Genomic DNA, 20,190 nt, shown 5'->3' on the forward strand with positions numbered 1-20,190 from the left:
ATTAGATCTTATTACATAAAAAGGTATTTATCATTATGACCATACGGATTCTGAAGGAAGATATAAAGAAACAAAATTACCAGCTCAAGATAAATTTGACAGAACATTAAATGAAAGGAAATGTTTTGACGAAGAATACATGTGAACCAAAAAAATATGGAATGAGTCTGATATTAAAAATTTGCATGAATATACAAATTTATGTGCAAAATCAGATGTATTAATATTAGCAGATATTTTTGGGATGTAAGTTTAAAAAAACATGATTCAAATCCTGCATGATATTTTACAGCACCAAGATTAGCTTGAGAAAAATTATTGACAAAAATTGAATTAAAATTATTGAATGATTATAACACGGTTTTAATGTAAGAGGAAAGAACTAGCTGAGGTATACCTCAATGTTGTATTAGATATGGTAAAGCAAATAATAAATATATGAAAATTTATGTAAATTTTCATTTATTTATTATGTATTTTAAAAGTGAACAATCCAGTTATTTAATTTATCTAGATTCAAATAATTTATATGGATGGACTATGAGCCAATATCTAGCGTATGATGGATTGAAATGGAGTAACAATGATGACTGAATTAATAAATCTGATGATTTTATACATTGGGTATATATTCAAAGTTGATTTAAAGTCTCTAAAAGAACTACATGATAAGCATTCAGATATTCCTTTAGCTGCTGAATTCCAAATGGTTCTAGACAAGCTAAATTACTATCATTATAAGATCAAGAACAGTATGTTCTTCACTATAGAAATTTAAAACAATAATTGAAAATGGGTCTAAAACTGGAAAAGGTTCATAGAGTATTAGCATTTAAACAATCTCCTTGGTTAAAGAAATATATAGATTTGAATGAGAAAATGAAGTATTACATTAGATTGAATACAGAAATTAGAACTAAAGATGCTGATAATTTTGGAAAACTGAGGAATAATTCAGTGTTTAGAAAAATAACAGAAAACATTAGAAAGAGAAGGAGAGATTATACTGTTATTATGAAAAAGTTAAAAAATTAATTGTTAAATGAGACTTAAAACAGAGAACTATATTTGATGAAAATTTAATTTCTATTCATATGAGCAAAGTTAAAGTCATCTTTAATAAACAAATCTATGTTGGAATGATACTCATTGGATTAGATTTACCAAAACATTTAATATATGACTTCGTTATAATATTATAAAAAACATATATTCAATTATCCAAATATTTAGGTTTCATAATATTAAAATGAAAGTATGCTACTGTATATGAATACAAATAGTTTCATATAGTCTATTAAAATTAATGATTTTTATGAATACGTGTTTGATCATTTGGATACATCTGATTATCCAAAAAATGATAAATATAATATTCTACAAGTAAATAAGAAAAATAAAAGATGAAAATAAAGGAAGAATTTGTTGGATTAAAAACGAAAATGTATGCCCCCAAAACTGAAAAGGATATAATAAAGAAGTTGGTTAAAAAAAAATGCATTAAAACCAGAATTTCATAAGATGATAAAGAAAGATAAAAATGAGCATCATAGAAACATAAATTTAATTAGAAGTACAAAACGTGACTTATATTCAATTAAAGTGAATAAAAAATCATTATCACGAATAGATTATAAAAATTATATTTCAGAAGACAGATATCTCATGAGCATGAGGTCATTATAAAAATCCATGAAATATATTAAATTTTATATAAATAATGGAAGAATTCGGCAGCTTAGGATCTTAAAATGAAACTCTTAAACTGAAAGATTTAAATCCAAGAAAATATAAACAGAGATCTTTGAAACACATTCAGTCAAAATATGGAGATTTAGCAATAGCTAACTTGGTAGTAGATTATGAACAAAGATGATATTTTCTTTAAAAGTTTTCTTAAAAAGTGGTGATCTCTCTGATGAAGCCAATGAAAATTATATTTTTGTTATCAGAGGAAAAATTGATGATAAATATTACGATTACAAAGTGAAAAAGCTCTTTCTTAAAAATTATAACCTATAAATGGATATCAATTGGATCAAAGTTTCGAGAAAAGATAAATTATTTGAAAGTTTGATTAAAAATTTTGAAAATGCTATGAATCAATTATTTCAAAAGATCAGATACTATAATAATCTTTTATCTCATATAAAAACAAAGTATCCTGGCATAATATTTATGCATATCAAAGACTCAGAAAAATTTCTCATCAAGAAGGAACAATTAATTTGGATGTCATATGTAGATACCAGATATTATCTAAAAAACTTATGTTTGAAAATGCTTCTAAACTGGATTGGGAAAAACTTTCAAATTTTACATCCTATTTCATTACATAGAGCTTGAGAAAATGAAGTATTACATTAGTTCTTAGATATAAAAAGTTATCCAAAAGTACTATAGAACACTTGAACAATGTTATAAATTGGAATGAGGTTTTTAAATATCAAACAACTTCAGAATCTTTCACAATTAAACATACTGATAAAATAAAAGATTGTGACATTATATTGAAAACAGAGTTGTCTGAAGAAGTTGTAAATGTTATTTTCAAGAAAAAGGTTTTAAAGTATTTAGCTAATATTTGTTCAAAAATTTAATTTTCTTATTCTTATTTTTTAATTAAGGGCATTACATTTTGGGGCTGCCCTTTTTTTGTGTTTTTATTAGAAATTTATCATTTTCCTTATTCGATTTTTAATGCATTTTATATGAATTCTTTAACTTTTATCATTCCTCCATTTTTATATACTTTTTATTAGAAACTTATAATTTGTCTTTATTTGATCCTTAATGTTTTCATTTGAAAATTAGTCTGCATCCTTCCATATATTCCTAATAAGAAAAATTTTTAAATTTTATTGTTTATCCTTCTCATGTTTAGTTAAAAGTTTTCCTTGATTGGAAAATTGAGATGATGAATGGTTGGAAAATCATAAAATCATTAAAACTGCCAACATAAACTTATTTTTTATATTTATTCAATGTATGCTTATTAGAAAAATTTGATTTTTACTTCCTTGCATGAAGTAAAAAGGAAGTATTGTAATTGCAAAAATTTTCAGGCAACATATTTCAATGAAAATATCCATTTTGACTGTTATCGATGCAATTTAATCATGTTTTTGCATGACATCTGTATGTAAGGACAGAATAAAAAACTCTTTTCCACTCAAAAATTTATAAAATTGATTTAAAATAAATTCTGAAAAGAATTTTTCATGGCGTCAGTACGTACGCACGTATCTCGCATAATTCAAAAACGAGTATCCTCAGAACGTTCAAATTTTGTATATAGGACTGCTTTAACATGTAGATGTGCACCTCATATTTTGGTTGCAATCGGCCGCACCAAACGTATATAAATATATGCATACATATATCCACTCTGTTACCCGGCTCAGTGATTTCAGTTTCTTTACTCTTATATGTTTGTAAGCTGTGCATTTTTTGCTTTAAAAATGACTGAATTATGTTGTTTTTATCTTCTGGTTAAGGTTTTTATGCCTTTAGTAAATCTGAATGCAATATTTGTGGAGTTATCAACAATTTAAAAATTGTTTAAGTGCAGCTACGCCTAATTAATTTTGTGATGGCGGACATGTTTGTTTACATTTCAAACTTAACAAAATAGTGGACTTGTTGCCAATCTAGAAGCTAAGCTTCGCAACAACAAAGATAATGCATTCTTTTATTATTGCGAATTAAATCATGTTTAATCCATTCTGGAATTTATTCAAGGAAATAAGTGTTTAAGATTTACTTCGTAATTTTTAATACAGATATTTTGAGTTTTTATGTATTTTTGCCTTGTTGGGAAGTGAGAACTGAATTAATCGAATGAGAAATACTGAATCATCTGTGAAAAACTGTTTCTTTTTTGTTTTGTTTGCTTAATTTCTTTTATCATTGTTTTAGATTTATTATAGTATTTGAATAGAACATGTGGCAATGATTAGATAATTCTTCAAATGATATAAATTTATGTGCATTCTGAGTTATAATATGAATGAAACGTAACGCTGTTAAGTGAACCTTAACGCTGTTAAGTGCCAGAGTGTTGCTATGGTAAACAAATATAGTAAATTTTGAAGAGTGCATTTATTTTGTTGTGGTTTATGCACTATCGATGAAGTATACTTAATTCAATCTAATAAGTTTAAATGAAATGCAAGAAAAAATGCGTATAATTTAATATTCCGTGAAAGGAAGTCATGTGGTGTACATGTCACCACATGATTTTTTAGTTTCTTTGATTGTGCCCTCATTCACTCATTTAATAACTACATTCAGTAATATGAAATGGAAAAAAAAAAAAAAACACCTTTATAAAAAAAAAAAAAAAAATCAACCTTACAATCATAGCTACATAATGTCTTCCATCTTCATGAAGCTTATCCACAAATTCAGGCAGGCCTGAAAAATTCTTTGGATCATATGTGAAGTCTAAATACCTTTTCATATAATCAATATCATGCCATTGAACATCCTAAACAAAGAAAATTTCTATTTTATTTTTCATCAGTATTAAAATATACTGTGCACTTTTAAAGTTTTATTTTTTTAAAATATTATATGCATAGTTTTATATGCACTGATACTTCTAAATTGCTGATTACTTTTTAAAACAATCTTTTTGTAAATATGTTCTTTTTCAACCTCCTAGGAGAATTACCTTCATGTTTGAAAATTATTAATTATTCATTTACATACAAATTTTATTTATTAGTTTTTCATGATTAAAAGAATTCATTCAAACATACAAGGGAGAATTTTGTTCTCGATAAGTCAACACTCTTCTGAGAAATCGGCAGTAATTTTTTTTTTTTTTTTTTTAATGTATGTAATATTCTACCTTATCTTTACGTACGTTCTATTTCTTTTCCCTTTGTATGCATACCATTACAGATTTTAAACTTTTAAGTTTATTACAGGTTTTTAACAGTTTTATACAGTTGTGTTAAATATTAATATTTCTTTTACATTACGCTGATACAGCACTCTTTTTACATGTCTCTAAAGTGTTGCTATAATGTGAACAGATTGTGTTCATATGCATTAAAAATAAAAAAATCTAGGGGATATGATACTACGGAAACTTACAGATATCTGCTATGTGCTACAAAATTTACACATATCTGCTATGTGCAAATGAGCATTATCTTGCAGGAAACTGGCTCTTTACATACAATACTGACAGCTTACTAGGTCTTAAAAAAGATTTAGCGTCTTCATTACCAAAACTATACATGCATGTTAAATGCAAATACTGACATCCTAGAAAAGCCACATTCTATGCCTCTTCTTTAAAAAAGCTATACATCAATTGTTCCTTGTCATTGAGCAGCCTAATAAGTCTCTCTGGCATGTCAGAACTCCTATTCATTTGCTGCTATGGTCAAAACAAATAATACACAGAATGCAACTGCAAACCACACACAGCTTCTGACATTCACTAATGACGTAGAAACCTTTGCTTGGATATTCCTTTTGGCAATTAACTCTGCCCTCCTTACAGGGCTGCTTATCTTGTCTGGGCAACACTCTTTTATTCTGTACTAGTATCTATATCGGGCATGCAGTGCAGAAGCAACTGCGAATTTCACCACTAGGTACAGCATGCTTACAGCATTCTGCAAAGTGGCACTGCTCCATATTATGTGCATAGAATTTAATGTCAGTTTTTCTTGGAGCTTGTTAAATGTAATTATGTGTATAGAATTTAATTTTATTTTTTCTTGGAGCTTGCTAAATGTAATTATGTGTATATAATTTAATGTCAGTTTTTCTTGGAGCTTGTTAAATGTAATGCATGATGTCACAGAACAGCTAGTCTGAACTAAATTTTGTCGTTTCTTAGAAAAAATGGATTTTGAAATTACAGTGATACTCCACTCCCCACTGCTTTTAAAGATGTTGGTTTAAAATAAAACAGAAGTCTTACAAGTAGTTTTAGTATATCGAATGAAAAGAAATAACGTTTAAAGACCACTTAAAATCTGGTCAGCCTTTCTCAGTTAAGAACAAAGAAAATCTTGAAAAAGTTTAGAGTGGTGCAATTTATAAAAGTCAATAGTAGGCTATGATGAGATTTCTGGATCCACTGATGTGCTTTGGAGTTATAACCAAATAAAAATACGTGCTCTGAGAGAGAGTGGTGAATAGTTTCAGCACTATGACAATGGCTTAGCCCATACCATTTTCATTGTCAAAAAACAACATGGTTATCCTTTTTTTTCCTATTCATCTGATCTCCCTTTGAATATTGAATATTTTATTGTTCCCACAAATGAAAAGGAACTAAAATGGAAGCATTTTAATACTCATAGATAAAATTAAGGAAATCTCCATGATCCTTGAATAAGATTCCCCATTAGCAACTCTAAAAAAACTCTAAAACTGCTCAACACTGGTAGTTTAAAGCAGCTTGAAATTCGGGCAAATGGAGTAGTAGGATGGATGTTTCTATTGTTTTCTCCAAATACATGAATAAATGTTATTTTCTCTTAAATCTTACTTAAAAGTATTCTGCACATTGGGCAGATAGCTTTAGTATGCTGTAACATAATTTAATGAACTTCAGTCAATTCATCTGATACATTAATAACACCATATATGAGCCAAATAATTAATTGCCTCTCAGTGCATCGGCTGCGCTGAGATTATGGTACCACTTTAAGATAAATTAATTATGGTACCACTTTAAAACACAAAAATTTGCCAACTGCATATGACTTATTATATATAGAATTCTGAAAGCATTACTATTATAGCTATAATAGGAGTTGTTTTCTCCACTGAAGATTGAGATTAGAATTTGCCCAATCTGGATTAAAAAATGAGTTTTTTTTTGCAGATATTTTGCAGCTAAACGAAAGAAAGAAATCTATTTAACGATGTTTTAAAATAAATTCAGGTATTTTGGTACTTTTCCGTTTCGCCGACGCAAATCTCGCCGAGCAGACATTATTGGTGACAGCATGCAGTATACACATAAAATATTTTACCAAATGTTAGTTCTAAGAATTTTTATTTTGAAGGCGTAAACATTTTAATATGGTTTAAAATTTTGTAAAAGCCAATAAATAAAGACAATTTGTAAAAAGACATTAATTTAAGAATTTACTACGCTTTCATGGTTCAACAGCCTGATTTGATGGTTCATATCTCGTGACCCCAAGTGATCTCATCTCGCATAAACTACGCTACAAAAGTATAATTCTCTCAGTAATTATCTACATTAATTTCAAGTTAAATCTTAATTTGGAATATAAGTTTAAATGCAAGAATTATTTCAACTCGTACGAATAGCTTACTCAGAAATTATGTAAAACCGCAGTGCTTTACTTTGCTAGTGTATTCTCATTAGAATTGATGATTTTAACCCTTGACTTTGCCTTTTCTATATTTAGACCTTCCGGTGAGAGGTGCGATTGCATCCTAATTGACTTAATTACCGCAAATGGTCTTAGGGCATAAAATTTAACTATCTTGTAAAAATTCTATGTAATTGTATGCCAGTATTGAAAGAAACAATCAATCTGATAAGAAATGGCTGCGACTTGTTTTGAAAATGAAGCGTAAAAGGTTACCAGTGAAGATTGTACCATTATTGGCAACTTTATTGTTTGCGCCATCAAAACGGAAAAGTAGCGGTATTTTATATTTAATTAGCAGCATACATAAACAAAAATATGTGCATTAAATTTCATGATAGTATGTCATCATACTGCTAGATTTAGCTTCAGAATTATGCCAGAGAAATTTGCCTGAAATTTGAAAGCATTATTAATTAATAATAAATAAATTTAGAGCAAAGCAGAACATTAAATGATATAAATAACATTAAAATGAAGTTAATTACTTAAAAATTGAATTACAATAATCAATGCTATTTTGGCAAATATTAAACATTAGCCTAGATGACTGACTTTTTTTTAATATATATATACTACAAAATAAAAAATAAGGCATTTATTAAAATGAAAAAAAAAAAGTTTAAAAGATTTTGCAGTAAAATCCTAGTCTTCGCTACAGCCTTTGTACAATTTTGAAAACTGCTGCCAACACCTTCTTAAACAGAGACTAAGAGACAGAAAGAGGTAACTGTTGTTACTGCTCATCATAATGTCACCAAATCCCATGTATACCGTACATGGAGGTTAGAATTAAAAAAAAAAAAAAAAAAAAAAAAAAAAAAAATGTATTGTTAAGATAAAAAAACTTCTCTGCAACAGGAATGGCTCCATCCCAACGTAGAGGGAAACAGCTGCGTATGCGCAAAATATCTGTCGCCGAAGCTCGCGAAGTTCAAAGGTGAAGTTTATCAAGAGTACATAAAATGAATATCGTTTTAAATTTTCTTAAATTTTAAAGGAAAAGAAAATATTTTTTTGCATAAGTAAATTAATTAATAGATTAGCTATTTTGAGCAAAAAAAAGTACAAAAGTGCTCTTGTAAATTATCATGAAAGTCAAAGAACGTTTCTTCTTAACACATGCTCCACAATTTCCTGTACACATCGTGGAGGGAGAAATTCCCGCCGTCAGGTTCCGTCGCCAAATCCCTTGGCGAGTTTTTTTCTCTGCTTTCTAGCAGCACTCTAGCAAACTGATTTACATTACATCTATGGAACCTTTCTTTCTTTACATAGACATTCTTATATTAGAACAGAGTACGGGGGGGGGCTATTCTAGCCTCCATGGTACCACATATTAGGATTAAACCGATTTTGTTGTATACGAGAATGGGAAGGTATTTTCTTTGTTCAACATAACCTGCACATGCGAGTCTTAGGATTCTTGAGGTTACTGGAAACCAAACTTGCCGGAAAATTGCTTTACTTTTCTAAAAGACAATCTGATTGGAGCTGCGAAAATTGGGTCTACACCAGCTGCCCGAATGACGCTCATCCGATACATAATTTGCCAACAAAGCCATCGCTTCCAACATTGGTGCAAAACTCGCTTTTGGGGGGATCGCCGTATGACATTCCCTGACTTTTGCAAATTTTGACTAAAATATTTAAATTCCCTGACTTTTTCGGTCAATTTTCGAATTCCCTGACTTTTTCCGGTTTTCCAGGTAGCGTGGCAACCCTGTCTTAGCATGAACGAGAACAATTCATTTCAAATGTGTTTCAGTATCCATATTTTTAACTTGCTCACCTTATCAACATTAAATACTATAAATAAAACTACATTTTCTACCTAATTAAAAATACAATATGAAATTTATTAAATACAAATACTGACTATTGGAACCCCTTCATCCAAATTGTGTTCCAATGTTTCTCGAGTTTTGTTCAAAGAAAAATATCCATATTTGCATATATGAAAACCAAGGCTCCAGTATGGTGGCATAAAAGACCGTCCAACAATACCAGTATATTGCCTTATGACTTCTGATGGTGTTGGCCCAAGCAGTATGAAAAAGTCAAAAATCCCGCCAATGGCCCGAAATGTTACAGCTGGTGCTGGCTGAAGCACAACATCTAAAAATGACCAAAAATGAAAATCCATAAACTCTGATATCCCTAAAAGACACAGTAATATGAAAAAGATGTCTACTTATTTTTTTAATTTTCATTTTTGGGACAAAATGCTAATTTATTAATGAATATTTTTTTCTCAAACATAAAACTACAGTTACAAGAAAAATTTTATTTCATATAACTTGGAAAATTATGCTAATATCAATAACTTTACTTATTTCCTAAAATGGAATATATTACATAAATAACACGACATTACCTATAGCATTACTGTTTAGAAGAAAAACGCCATTAGCATCCCCTTCAGGCTCCATAAGCAAATAAAAAGGATGACTTCCATACAGATTTCTGTGTGGCTGTGAAGGAAAATGAATATCTTAAATTTACCAAATATGAATAATTTTTTTGCTGAAGATATTTAATCAATTAAATGTCTAATTAGTATTTACATATACAAGTTTGTAATACTGGTTAATACAGTGTACTTTCAGATATTACTTGGGTGTTACTTAAAACTGCAGGAGACTAATGCAATCCCAGAATAATACCTCAAATAATAATAATTTAAAAAAATCAGATCAGCAGTAGAAATATTTTACTATTTAACAAAAGCAAAGAAAAGGATGAAGAAATACAAGACAATGTAGAGAGAAGGGATAGTATCTTTCAGCCAACAGATATTAGACACTGTAAATATTTATCATGTTTTTTTAGGGGGGTCCTTCTTTTCCTCCTTCCCTAATCTAATCTTATTCTGCATTTAATTTCTACTTCCTCAACTTATAGAGACTTCACTGTCACAGTCTTCATGGAATTCCGCCCTTAAATATGCTACAACCTGCACTACAGCTGCGCTGTCAGGCATGTATAACCAAACATATCAACACGTCAAGCCCATGAATTAGTCAGGTGTTTAATAAACGTGTTTGCAGTTTGAGATGATACTGAGCTTACTAAATTATTTTAGATTTGCTTCTGGAAGGATTTAAGAAGTCTATTCTATAACCATGATTTTGAAGTTAATTTGTTTTTACCTAATGATCACCGTTTTTTAGATCCAAATCAATGTTATTGTTCTTGTTGAAGAAAACTGCACTATTATTTTCACTTAAACTATTTTAGTTATTTTTATCATATTCAAATAGTGGAGCAGCAATAAAGGTTCCAGTTGTTTTGCTCTTCATCTGGACTGCTTATTTAGGAGGAGTCATTAACACACATACTAACCTGAATAACAGACACCAAATTTTATATTTATACTTCATTAAACCTGCTGCTAATTATATTGAGAATAATAAAAAACTGGTTAATACACTCAAACTAATTACAAGCATCTTAATTTTAATTAAAAAATTACTTTTCCCACACATGGCATCCAACTGTGAAATTCTTACATTAAATTTATTTTATAGACTTATTTCAAAATATTTTAAAAGACTTATTTTTCAGGCATATGCTTCAGCAAATATAAATCTTAACCTTACCACAGGTAGATCTCCTTGATTGAAAATAGTCAAACGAGTCCAATTAAATGACTTTAATATTCCTTCTTTGTGTTCCCCTAATCCATATAAATAAGATGAAGAAACATATGACGATAATTGCAGAAACTGATTGCTGAAGATTAACTGGGACAGCTGGGTTTTAAATCTAAAAAGAATAAATATAATTACAATATATAGAACTCATAGACAGAATACAGAATTCGTAGATTAAGAAAAAAATTCACAAAATCAATCTATGGTGCGATTTATATATTTCATTTATAGCATGCTATGGATTACATTGCATAAGAAAATTGAAACATGCAAAAAATTCAAAAGCAGTTCAATCACTTTTATCAAGATCATTTATCATCTCATTTACAAAAGAAATGAAGTTACTGGTTGCACTGAGTAGCTTATAAGTATGATTTACATTTGTCAAGAAGCCCTGAGCTCACAAATTCTTTTGTGGATCATTGATCAAAGTAAACATGCCTATTCACAAATGAGCCACCATCATCTTTGTCTCAAAATTATCTGGAAATGGCCTTTGAGTTTTAAAATTGTATAGAAATTTAGTATGATATTACATTAAAAAAATTTTCAGAGAGAAAATAATAAAAGTTTTGTCACTTTGACATAGTACAACAAGCATAAAAGAAAGTACCTAGAGAAATTTAGAAAATTTTGAACAAATGACATTTCACTTCACAATATATAAACCTCTGCACTACAATCATATAAACTTGTGACCTTACAAGAAAAAGGTTGATAACAGAATTATTATGACATTCATACATGTTAAGAACTTACTAAAGGGGTAGAAAATTTTCTTGTCTTGAGAAAAAAAGAAAAATTTTGAGCCATTATGGTTTAAAATTACATGGTTAAATAAGGTACTAAGCTAATACAGTCAAAAGTCATTAATCCGGAATGATCTATAATCTGGACCTCAAAGTTACAAACTTTCTGTGCATGCGTATATGTACGGACAGTATAAGCTAAGCTAAAATTATCTAATTACCTATTTCAGTTAATGTTGCAGATTGCGTTGTTCCTTAATCTTCGAATTGGATCTGGCTTATTATTTTTTGCAGACTGTTAGAGCAATTTTATAAAATTAAGCTTGAACTTGCGGTTATGTCAAATAGAATTTCCAATGCTGGATACTGCCAAAGGATCTACAAAACCATTATAATAATCTAAAAAGCGAAAGCATGTTTCGATGTCCATCAAACAAAAAGTGGAATTGCTGCAAAAAATGGATAAAGGCATATCCTTTGTTTCTCTAACCATTCCGAAATATATTTATCAATTTCACGCTGCTCTGCGTGGGAGGGGGGGAGATGACGCGGCGCGCAATGAACTGGAAGTTGATCTGTCAGCACTATCCTTATCTTCAGGGCAGATTTTTTATTTTATTCGGCTTATAATTCCTTACTAAATGCAGTATTTCCTCTCGATGTACTCTGTCTTTGATAAGATTTAAATCAAATTCTTTATAAATATCAAGAATACACATCAAATAGTTTTCTGGTTGCATTTTTCTAATTTCGACTATGCGTAATGTATGCTTTACGCATGCGTGTGTTGAAAGAAATGTTTAATAAAGTAAACAAATAAATATAAAGCTTTTTTTTATAAATTTTGATACTTTTTAAATCATAATTGTTCTTTATTTCATAAATTACAGTTTCACATTTTTAATTTTATAATTTCTGCATGCCATCTTACCAGATTTAAACTGATGATCTATAATCCGGAAAAACTGATAATCTGGAATCGCCGAAGTCCCGACGAGTCCGGATTAAAGACTTTTGACTGTAATATTGCAGGGTTAGCTTTTAAACTCTTTACAACTTAGTTAATGAAGTGGATAAAACATCAAAGAGCTATTTGTGGAAAAAAAATGTGAATTCTGATTTCCAATGAGTAAAGAATGGTAAAGAATTTGAAAAATAAAATATCACAGTAGTAATGATGATTTCAATAATAAAATTTTCGGAACATTTAATCAAAACTGAAGAAGTATCAAATAAAGGAAGTGATTATATGATTTATCATTATCACCATACCAAAACTCTGAATCTGTCTTTTTTACTGCTTTCATCAAAGTTTACTTTCTAGGATTAGTTTTATATATTTTACACTATACCAGAAAAGACACATTTTCTGAGTTCCAAAATAAAAAGAATTGTTATTTAAATCCTAATTTGTGATTTTCCCTAACCCCTAAACTTTACATAAATTTTTCTCGGAGGAGCAAAGCGATTTTTCAAATTTTTTTTTTTTTTTTTTTTTTGCTAGGATGTCAAAATGCAAAACTGACTAAAATACCAAAGAATAAAAAAATATATGCTGGTTAATTATGATTAATTCCACCCCCCCCAAATGAAGGCTACATATTCAGTCCCATCACTATCCAATGCAAACATATGGAAATGTACACTGCATAAACTTCTACAATAAATAAGTATATAAATATCAAGCTTGAACACAAACCCGCTAAGTAAAATTGAAATTCAGCAAAACAGCAATTTTATTTTAAAATCTATATATTTAGAATCTATGCCAAAATAAAGTGGCTGTTCTGCCTAATTTTAGATAAACTAGCTGTGCAATTCCCAGCAGGTATGTGTGCGTTAAATTTACTGTACCATGTGTGTAACTTAAAGATTTAATTGTTATTCATGTTGCTGATTACATACACATAGAAAAATTACTGTACACTGTACTAATTCTTCTCCTACAATAATACTTAATTATGAACATATTTTTTGGGGGGTGTGAAAAAATGAAAATAAATGATTAAAGCTCAACTTGCAGTTCAGCTAATAGTTTTGAATGAGTAATAAAGAATGATTGTGATAGTAAAGTTTGGCTTCACACAGCATCGGTGTTTTGTGAAGAGAACCATGGCTCTCAGCGATGCTTGGACAGATTCTACTTGCCTTAAGTATTACCTAAAAATAACTACACTAGGTATTAAAAAAAAAAAAAAAAAAAAAAAAAAAAAAAAAAAAAAGGTTAATGTGATAATAATAATAATAATATTTTGATGAACAAATTTAGTTTACTAAAATATAAAGCACATCTTATTCATCAAACTTTTTTTTGTTCAAAATATTATGTAGCTTTTATCAGATTGAGAAAACAATGGCACAGTAATAAAACTGAATGTAAGAAAACACACTGTTGACTGAATGACACAGATTTTATTGAGTACTGTGTTTTCTTACTTTCTCTCCTATAAGTTTTTTATGTTCATTAAGTATTTTTACATCAATTTCACCTGCTTATCGTTCTAGAGAGAAGGGTCTCTCTTAAGTCCTGCTAGAGAGGAGGAAAAGAACTTTTTTCCATACTAACACTAAAACTCTATTTTTCTTTCTTTCAATGGATAAAAGCCCATCAGAATCTAACTTTACATTGTAAGTCGTCCCATTCTCAGTTTTCTTTCCTTTGATACTCAGGGGTACTGGTGGCTCAAAACGCTGAGAAGTTTTATCCTTAATCTGTAATAATAATAATTATTATTATTAAATAATTAATTACTGGCTTTGCATGATTTATGCAATGTTTATTAAAATATGCTTAATGAAAGACAATTGTAACCTTATGGCTTTCAAGTGCATAGTCATGGTAAAACAGATTTTTTGAAATGGTAAATGGCAACAAAAAGATAAAGTTTTAAAAATATTTTTAGGAAAAACAGCAACTGACAAAACACAATAGAAAGTTAACATGCTTAAATGTATGGTCCAATGCTTATAAATTTGTAGCCCAATGCGGGACTTGAATCATTTATCCGGTTAAAGAATAATCAGTGTTTAAGAATTCAAGAGTTTCTTTGAACTAGGGGATCCCATACAGGGAACTTTTCAAGAATCAGGATGATTCTTGAAAAGTTTCAGGATGATTCTCTACTGTCTAGAGCTGCCTGCGATAAGATTAATCTGAAGTTTCTGGAAAAAAAAAAAAAAATTTAATGTATTTTATTTTATTTTATTTATTTTGTATTTTTAAAATTTTTCTTTGTTGACCTAAGTAGGAATTTAAAAAAAATTATATTACTTGTTATTCTTATTTTTTGAATTTATGTTGCGACAGCAATACACAGATTCTAAATCAGATAATTTTAGACAGTTTTCGGATGCTGTTAAGGAATTAATTGTCACACACCGAAATTTCTGTATTTCCATTCTTATGTTATTTCCTTGATTTAAAGTACAGTTTATTGAGTTTGTATATTTTTGTTTTAATTATGTTTTGGACGCCATTTTACTGAGGGCATTGCATGTAAACAGGAATGGCACCAAAAAATCTCCAATTTGCACCAAGGGGTACGCTGAAATATATTTTTTCTGACTGAACTACACAGGTGGGAAAGGTGAAAGCATTGTCTCAATTTCAAGGGAAACACCCCAAGATGGTTCTAGATCCAGAAAATACGGCTACCGATAGTGAAGAATGTGACAGAGAGGTTACTGAAAACGAGTAAATTTCAATTATTGACAAGTTAGTTAACTAAACAAGAGATTATGTCTGTCTACATAATTAAAGAGAAAGTATTAGCCCAAACAATGAAGCAGTGAAAGAAATGTTTAATAAAGTAAACAAATAAATATTAAGCTTTTTTTGTAAATTTTGATACCCTTTAGATCATAAATACTTCATTTTTCATAAATCATGATTTCATATTTTTAATTCTATAATTTCTACATTACTACTTTCTTTACTAGATTAAACTGATGATTTAATATCAGGAAAAATCCCAAATCCGGAATCACCGAAGTCCCGACAAATCCGGATTTCGGACTTTCGGTAAAAGTATAGTTTAGGGTACCCCTTGGCGAAACTTGGCGATTTTTGGCGGTACATGGATACCAATTTTGTGCAATTCTTTGACTCATTATTTTGACTTGCGAAGTGGCGATTTTTAAGCCAAAAATCGCCAACTACACAAAGCCAAAATAACAAGACAAACAATTGCACAAACTCGGTATCCATGTAACATCGACTTATTTTCACTTAAAATTTCCGAATTGCACAAAAATGGCATTGCGCACTCCTTTGACTTTATCTATGTAAACGTCAACCTATTTTCACTTAAAAAAAAATCTCCAAATTGCACAAAAATGGCATTGCGCACTCTTTTAACTTTATCCATGTACGTCGACTTATTTTCACTTAAAAAAAATCCCAGAATTGCACAAACTTGCATTCCGCACTCCCTTCACTTTGTCCATGTACACATCGATATACTTTTACTTAAAAAGTCAAAGGAGCACCAAATTCTACAATATAGCAAACAAAAATGCATAATCTCAATAAAATACATTTTAAACCAAACAATAAAATAACATAAAAAAGGAAAAACATGTTATAGATTTAAGCACTACCAAAAGCAAATATTCACTTACCATGATTTTCAAGTTCACTTCATACACCCAGAGCCACGTAAAAATCAAAATATCAATCATACTCAAATGACTTTTTTCAAACCAGGTACTCTTTCTGATTGAACGCTTTGCATAATGACCATCTGAACCTTTCTTCCTACAAACCCATTCAAATCCATCTAAACGGTTTTTACGTTCGACTAAACGCATATCCTTCCTACATACAGGACACTTATAATGGCTACTAAGTAAACCTTCATTTACACACCAGTCAATTAAAGCTCTTTTCCCCTTTCGCTCCAAATCATACAGAAACTTCAAATTAATCTTACTACATCCGGCCATTTACCGTCTAAAGAATCAAACCAACACACACCACAAAAACGCTTACAAAATATCCCATGATTCAAAATTTCCCAGAATCATGCACCCGATTACGTCACAATAGGGTTTCCATAACATTCAACTACTCAGGCTACCATAAATGATACAACAACTTGGCGATAAATCAAACAACAATTTCGCCATAATACAAGGGGTACTTTAAAGTCTACTCTACCCCGGACTTTGTACTGTATTATGAACAAAACATTCAACAGGTGTGAAATATTCACTGTGTATTAAGAATGACAGGACATGCAAATGGTTAATATTCCAGCATATGTGAAAAACATGTATGCCAGTAATACCACCTTGAATTCCTGTGAAAAGGAAGAAGAGTAAGCTGTATGAAGTATTGGAGTTGAGTACTTTTCAACTATTACTTTCTATGGAAAACTTTAGTATGCCTTCATTGGAGGGATAGTACTTTACACCCATGAAAAATTGCCAATTCACTGGCTGTTTTATGAATTGGTAATAATGTTTTGACTATCTTCACAACTTACAGGTAATTTTCTGTTCATAAATAATAATAGAGAAAAGTTCTTCACAAACAAGTAATTTTATGAGAAAAACAAATGTATAGCCGATATTTACATTTTTTAACCAATAAATTTTATTCAGTTTTTACACCCGTTTGTTTATTTGGTACTTTTTTGTTATCAGGACTGGATTCAGAAATTTATGCACATATGTATATGTACATACATATGTAAGTGTGTGCATACACATGCACACATACATACATATTTCTGAATCTGATCCTTATTACAGAAAAGTTCAATTTGTTTTTACATCTCTGAAGTTCTGCAGCCTATTATTCTCCTGTCTTTACATGCAACCACTTTCGGCAGGATGATGTGCAACTTTGTATGCAGCATTCAAGAATTCTTTATTGACCACAAATACACCGACTTGGCCTGTTCTTTCTATTGATGACTGACAAATGATTGACTAAACATGAATCTTGATAATGAAAGGAACACATCCCAAACCCCTTTTCTTTCAAAGTTGCGTCACAGCAGTTATTGACAGTCATGGCAATTCCACGAAATACCGATTTCTTTTGTGCTCTGCAAGTTGAACACAGCTGTAAGTTTAATCAATTTACCCTCATACCTTTATATTATTTATCTAGCAAATATGGCTTTGTATCTTGCGCCCCCACCTTTTTTTTCACATGGCATTTTTTATGACCAGCAGTGTGTGTATGTGTTATGGTGAAAACCGAAATCTGGAGAATATCGACTTTTACCGGTGAATGTCAACATTCACATAATCGCTTGGTGTATGTCCGAAATATTTTAAAAATACTCTTATTTCTGACTTACATTGGTGAATGTCGACATTCACCATGTACTAATGGTGAATGTTGAACATATAAGAGTATTATATTTCCTTCCCCATAATTCATTTGCGAAAAAACACACTTCAGACTCAGAATAAGAACTTAAAACACACAGTACATTCAAAATGAGAAAGGAAAATAATAGAAGTTATAAACTTACCAAATTATGTGATTCAAATCTTATTTATTGCAACAACTTAAACTATTATGACACTTTGAATTGCACAAGAGACCCTTGCTTTTACAACTGCATTTATTTGTGGAACACTTCCTTTTGGAATGGCAGCGTGTACATATACTCCTCTCTTTTTGGCCTATACCAGAGCATATCTGTGATTATCGACATACACCGGTGAGGGTTCGAATGTACAAGAATGTAAAGAAATATTCGATCTTTCACCGATGTATTTTGTGAATGTTGACATTCTCCGGTGAAAGTCGACATTCTCCAATTTCGGTCTTTCACGGTAACATATGCATATATGTAAAATCAAGATATACCATATATATTGTGTATATTTTATTTAAAAAAATGTATATATATATATATATATATATATAGATTAAACACACATAATTTGTTACTTAATAAAATAATATTAATTTAATACAAAACATTTAAATCAATATATCAATTAGTATCACAATCCTTTTCTGTAACCATAATGTCAACCCTGAATATACAAATTAATTAAGATGCTCGTATCTTGAATTAGAAAGCTATTAATTAAAAATTAAGTATTTAATGGATCATAATAATAAGTTATGCACACTTCAACCAACTGTAATTTAACACTTTTTCATAATTCAAAATGTACATAAAATTTTAAAAAAATAAATGAAAAGCTTTAGCATTTTTATATATTCAGAAATATGTGCCTTTTTTAAAGTTTATTATGAAGTTTCACTTACTTTTATTCTCAAACTGTAATCATCAATAAAATCAATCATCAAATGCACTTTATTAATATCATCTGGGAAACCAGATGGAATATTCCGATTTAAATCTGCTTCAAAGCCATCATCTTTTTCTACAATGTTACTAATTTTATAACCTTTATAATTTTCTGGAAAAAAGCAAGATGGTATCCCGAGATAAGAAGAATTAATTAAATCCCAATCAGAAACGTTTTGATCTGTAGCAGGGATGTAGCAGCATCCCCGTTTGATACATTCATTTTCACTGATCGGACGATTAGGGTGACAATCGAATCGCTCAACATCCGATATCTTAGGACATGTGGAGGTTGGTTCTGGTTTGTTTTTTCCTTTAGCTAGCCACACTATAAGCGCTATTGCACATGCAGCTATTATCAAAATGATAAAAGCGTATAAAATTCTTCTATTCCGACAACAGTTTCGGATATCCATTGCTCTGTTCGCAAAGCAAAAAGAACAAGAATTTCTATCAGGAAAGGGAAGAAAAGATCAGGTGACTTCAGCGTATGCTTGAAACAGCTGGCCCGCTGCTTTATACTTTTGCAGCATTTTTCGCGTCATTTATTGGGATTACTATCAGATAAATCACGCGCGATATTGTTTTGTTGACAATTTTAAGCCACGGTTACAGTTAAACCCACACTTTCATTTTCCATCTCGAAAATTCAACAGAAGATTTCACACTGGAAAACTTCGATTTTATAACATACGGCAGAATAAAACATTACATTATATAAATATATTTTTTCTCTCATAAATGTGAAGAAATTACATTCAGAAAAATCTACGTTCCATTAAAGTTCATGGGCAGCCCCGAACTGAAGCGCTTTCCAGTACATTAGCATAAAAAACATTCAGAGCGATTTTAATAATGCAAAACTGTGTGGGGAAAAAAAAGAGAAAGACAGACAAAACAATTTCGGTTTCTCTCAATGGTCGATTGATGAAATTCAATTTGCATTTTAAACATGCTTTAAAAGTATCACCTAGCTTATGCACTGGTTATCATTAACTTAAAAAAATTCACAAAATAACCATTACTCAAAAAGTCACATATAAAATTTAATGAAAGTAAACCAGTATACAACACACAGTAAGATTTACCAGACAATTATGATGTTATAAATATTAGCATATGCATA

At 30.0% G+C, this 20,190-nt stretch overlaps 1 protein-coding gene across 3 annotated transcripts in view; it reads right to left on the bottom strand.

Moving 5' to 3' along the window:
* The window catches only part of LOC118205799 (lysosomal alpha-glucosidase-like), a 108,746-nt gene extending 89,115 nt beyond the window's left edge, over positions 1-19,631 (bottom strand). For 2 of the 3 annotated variants that reach the window (XM_035378082.2, XM_035378081.2), the window contains exons 1-6: positions 19,022-19,631; positions 14,348-14,493; positions 10,979-11,144; positions 9,754-9,850; positions 9,256-9,494; positions 4,358-4,489 (exon numbers count right to left, since the gene is read on the bottom strand). In XM_035378082.2, coding sequence (XP_035233973.1) covers positions 4,358-4,489; positions 9,256-9,494; positions 9,754-9,850; positions 10,979-11,144; positions 14,348-14,493; positions 19,022-19,480 — 1,239 coding nt within the window. In that variant the 5' untranslated portion in view covers positions 19,481-19,631. The remainder of the gene's footprint in view (positions 1-4,357; positions 4,490-9,255; positions 9,495-9,753; positions 9,851-10,978; positions 11,145-14,347; positions 14,494-19,021) is intronic. The other variant, XM_085817740.1, reaches the window with a different exon arrangement.
* Between the last annotated feature and the right edge of the window lie 559 nt (positions 19,632-20,190).

The sequence above is a fragment of the Stegodyphus dumicola genome, chromosome 5 (genome assembly GCF_044657685.1).
Source record: "Stegodyphus dumicola isolate Sdum_Otavi_A_Nest chromosome 5, ASM4465768v1".
Classification (NCBI taxonomy): domain Eukaryota; kingdom Metazoa; phylum Arthropoda; class Arachnida; order Araneae; family Eresidae; genus Stegodyphus; species Stegodyphus dumicola.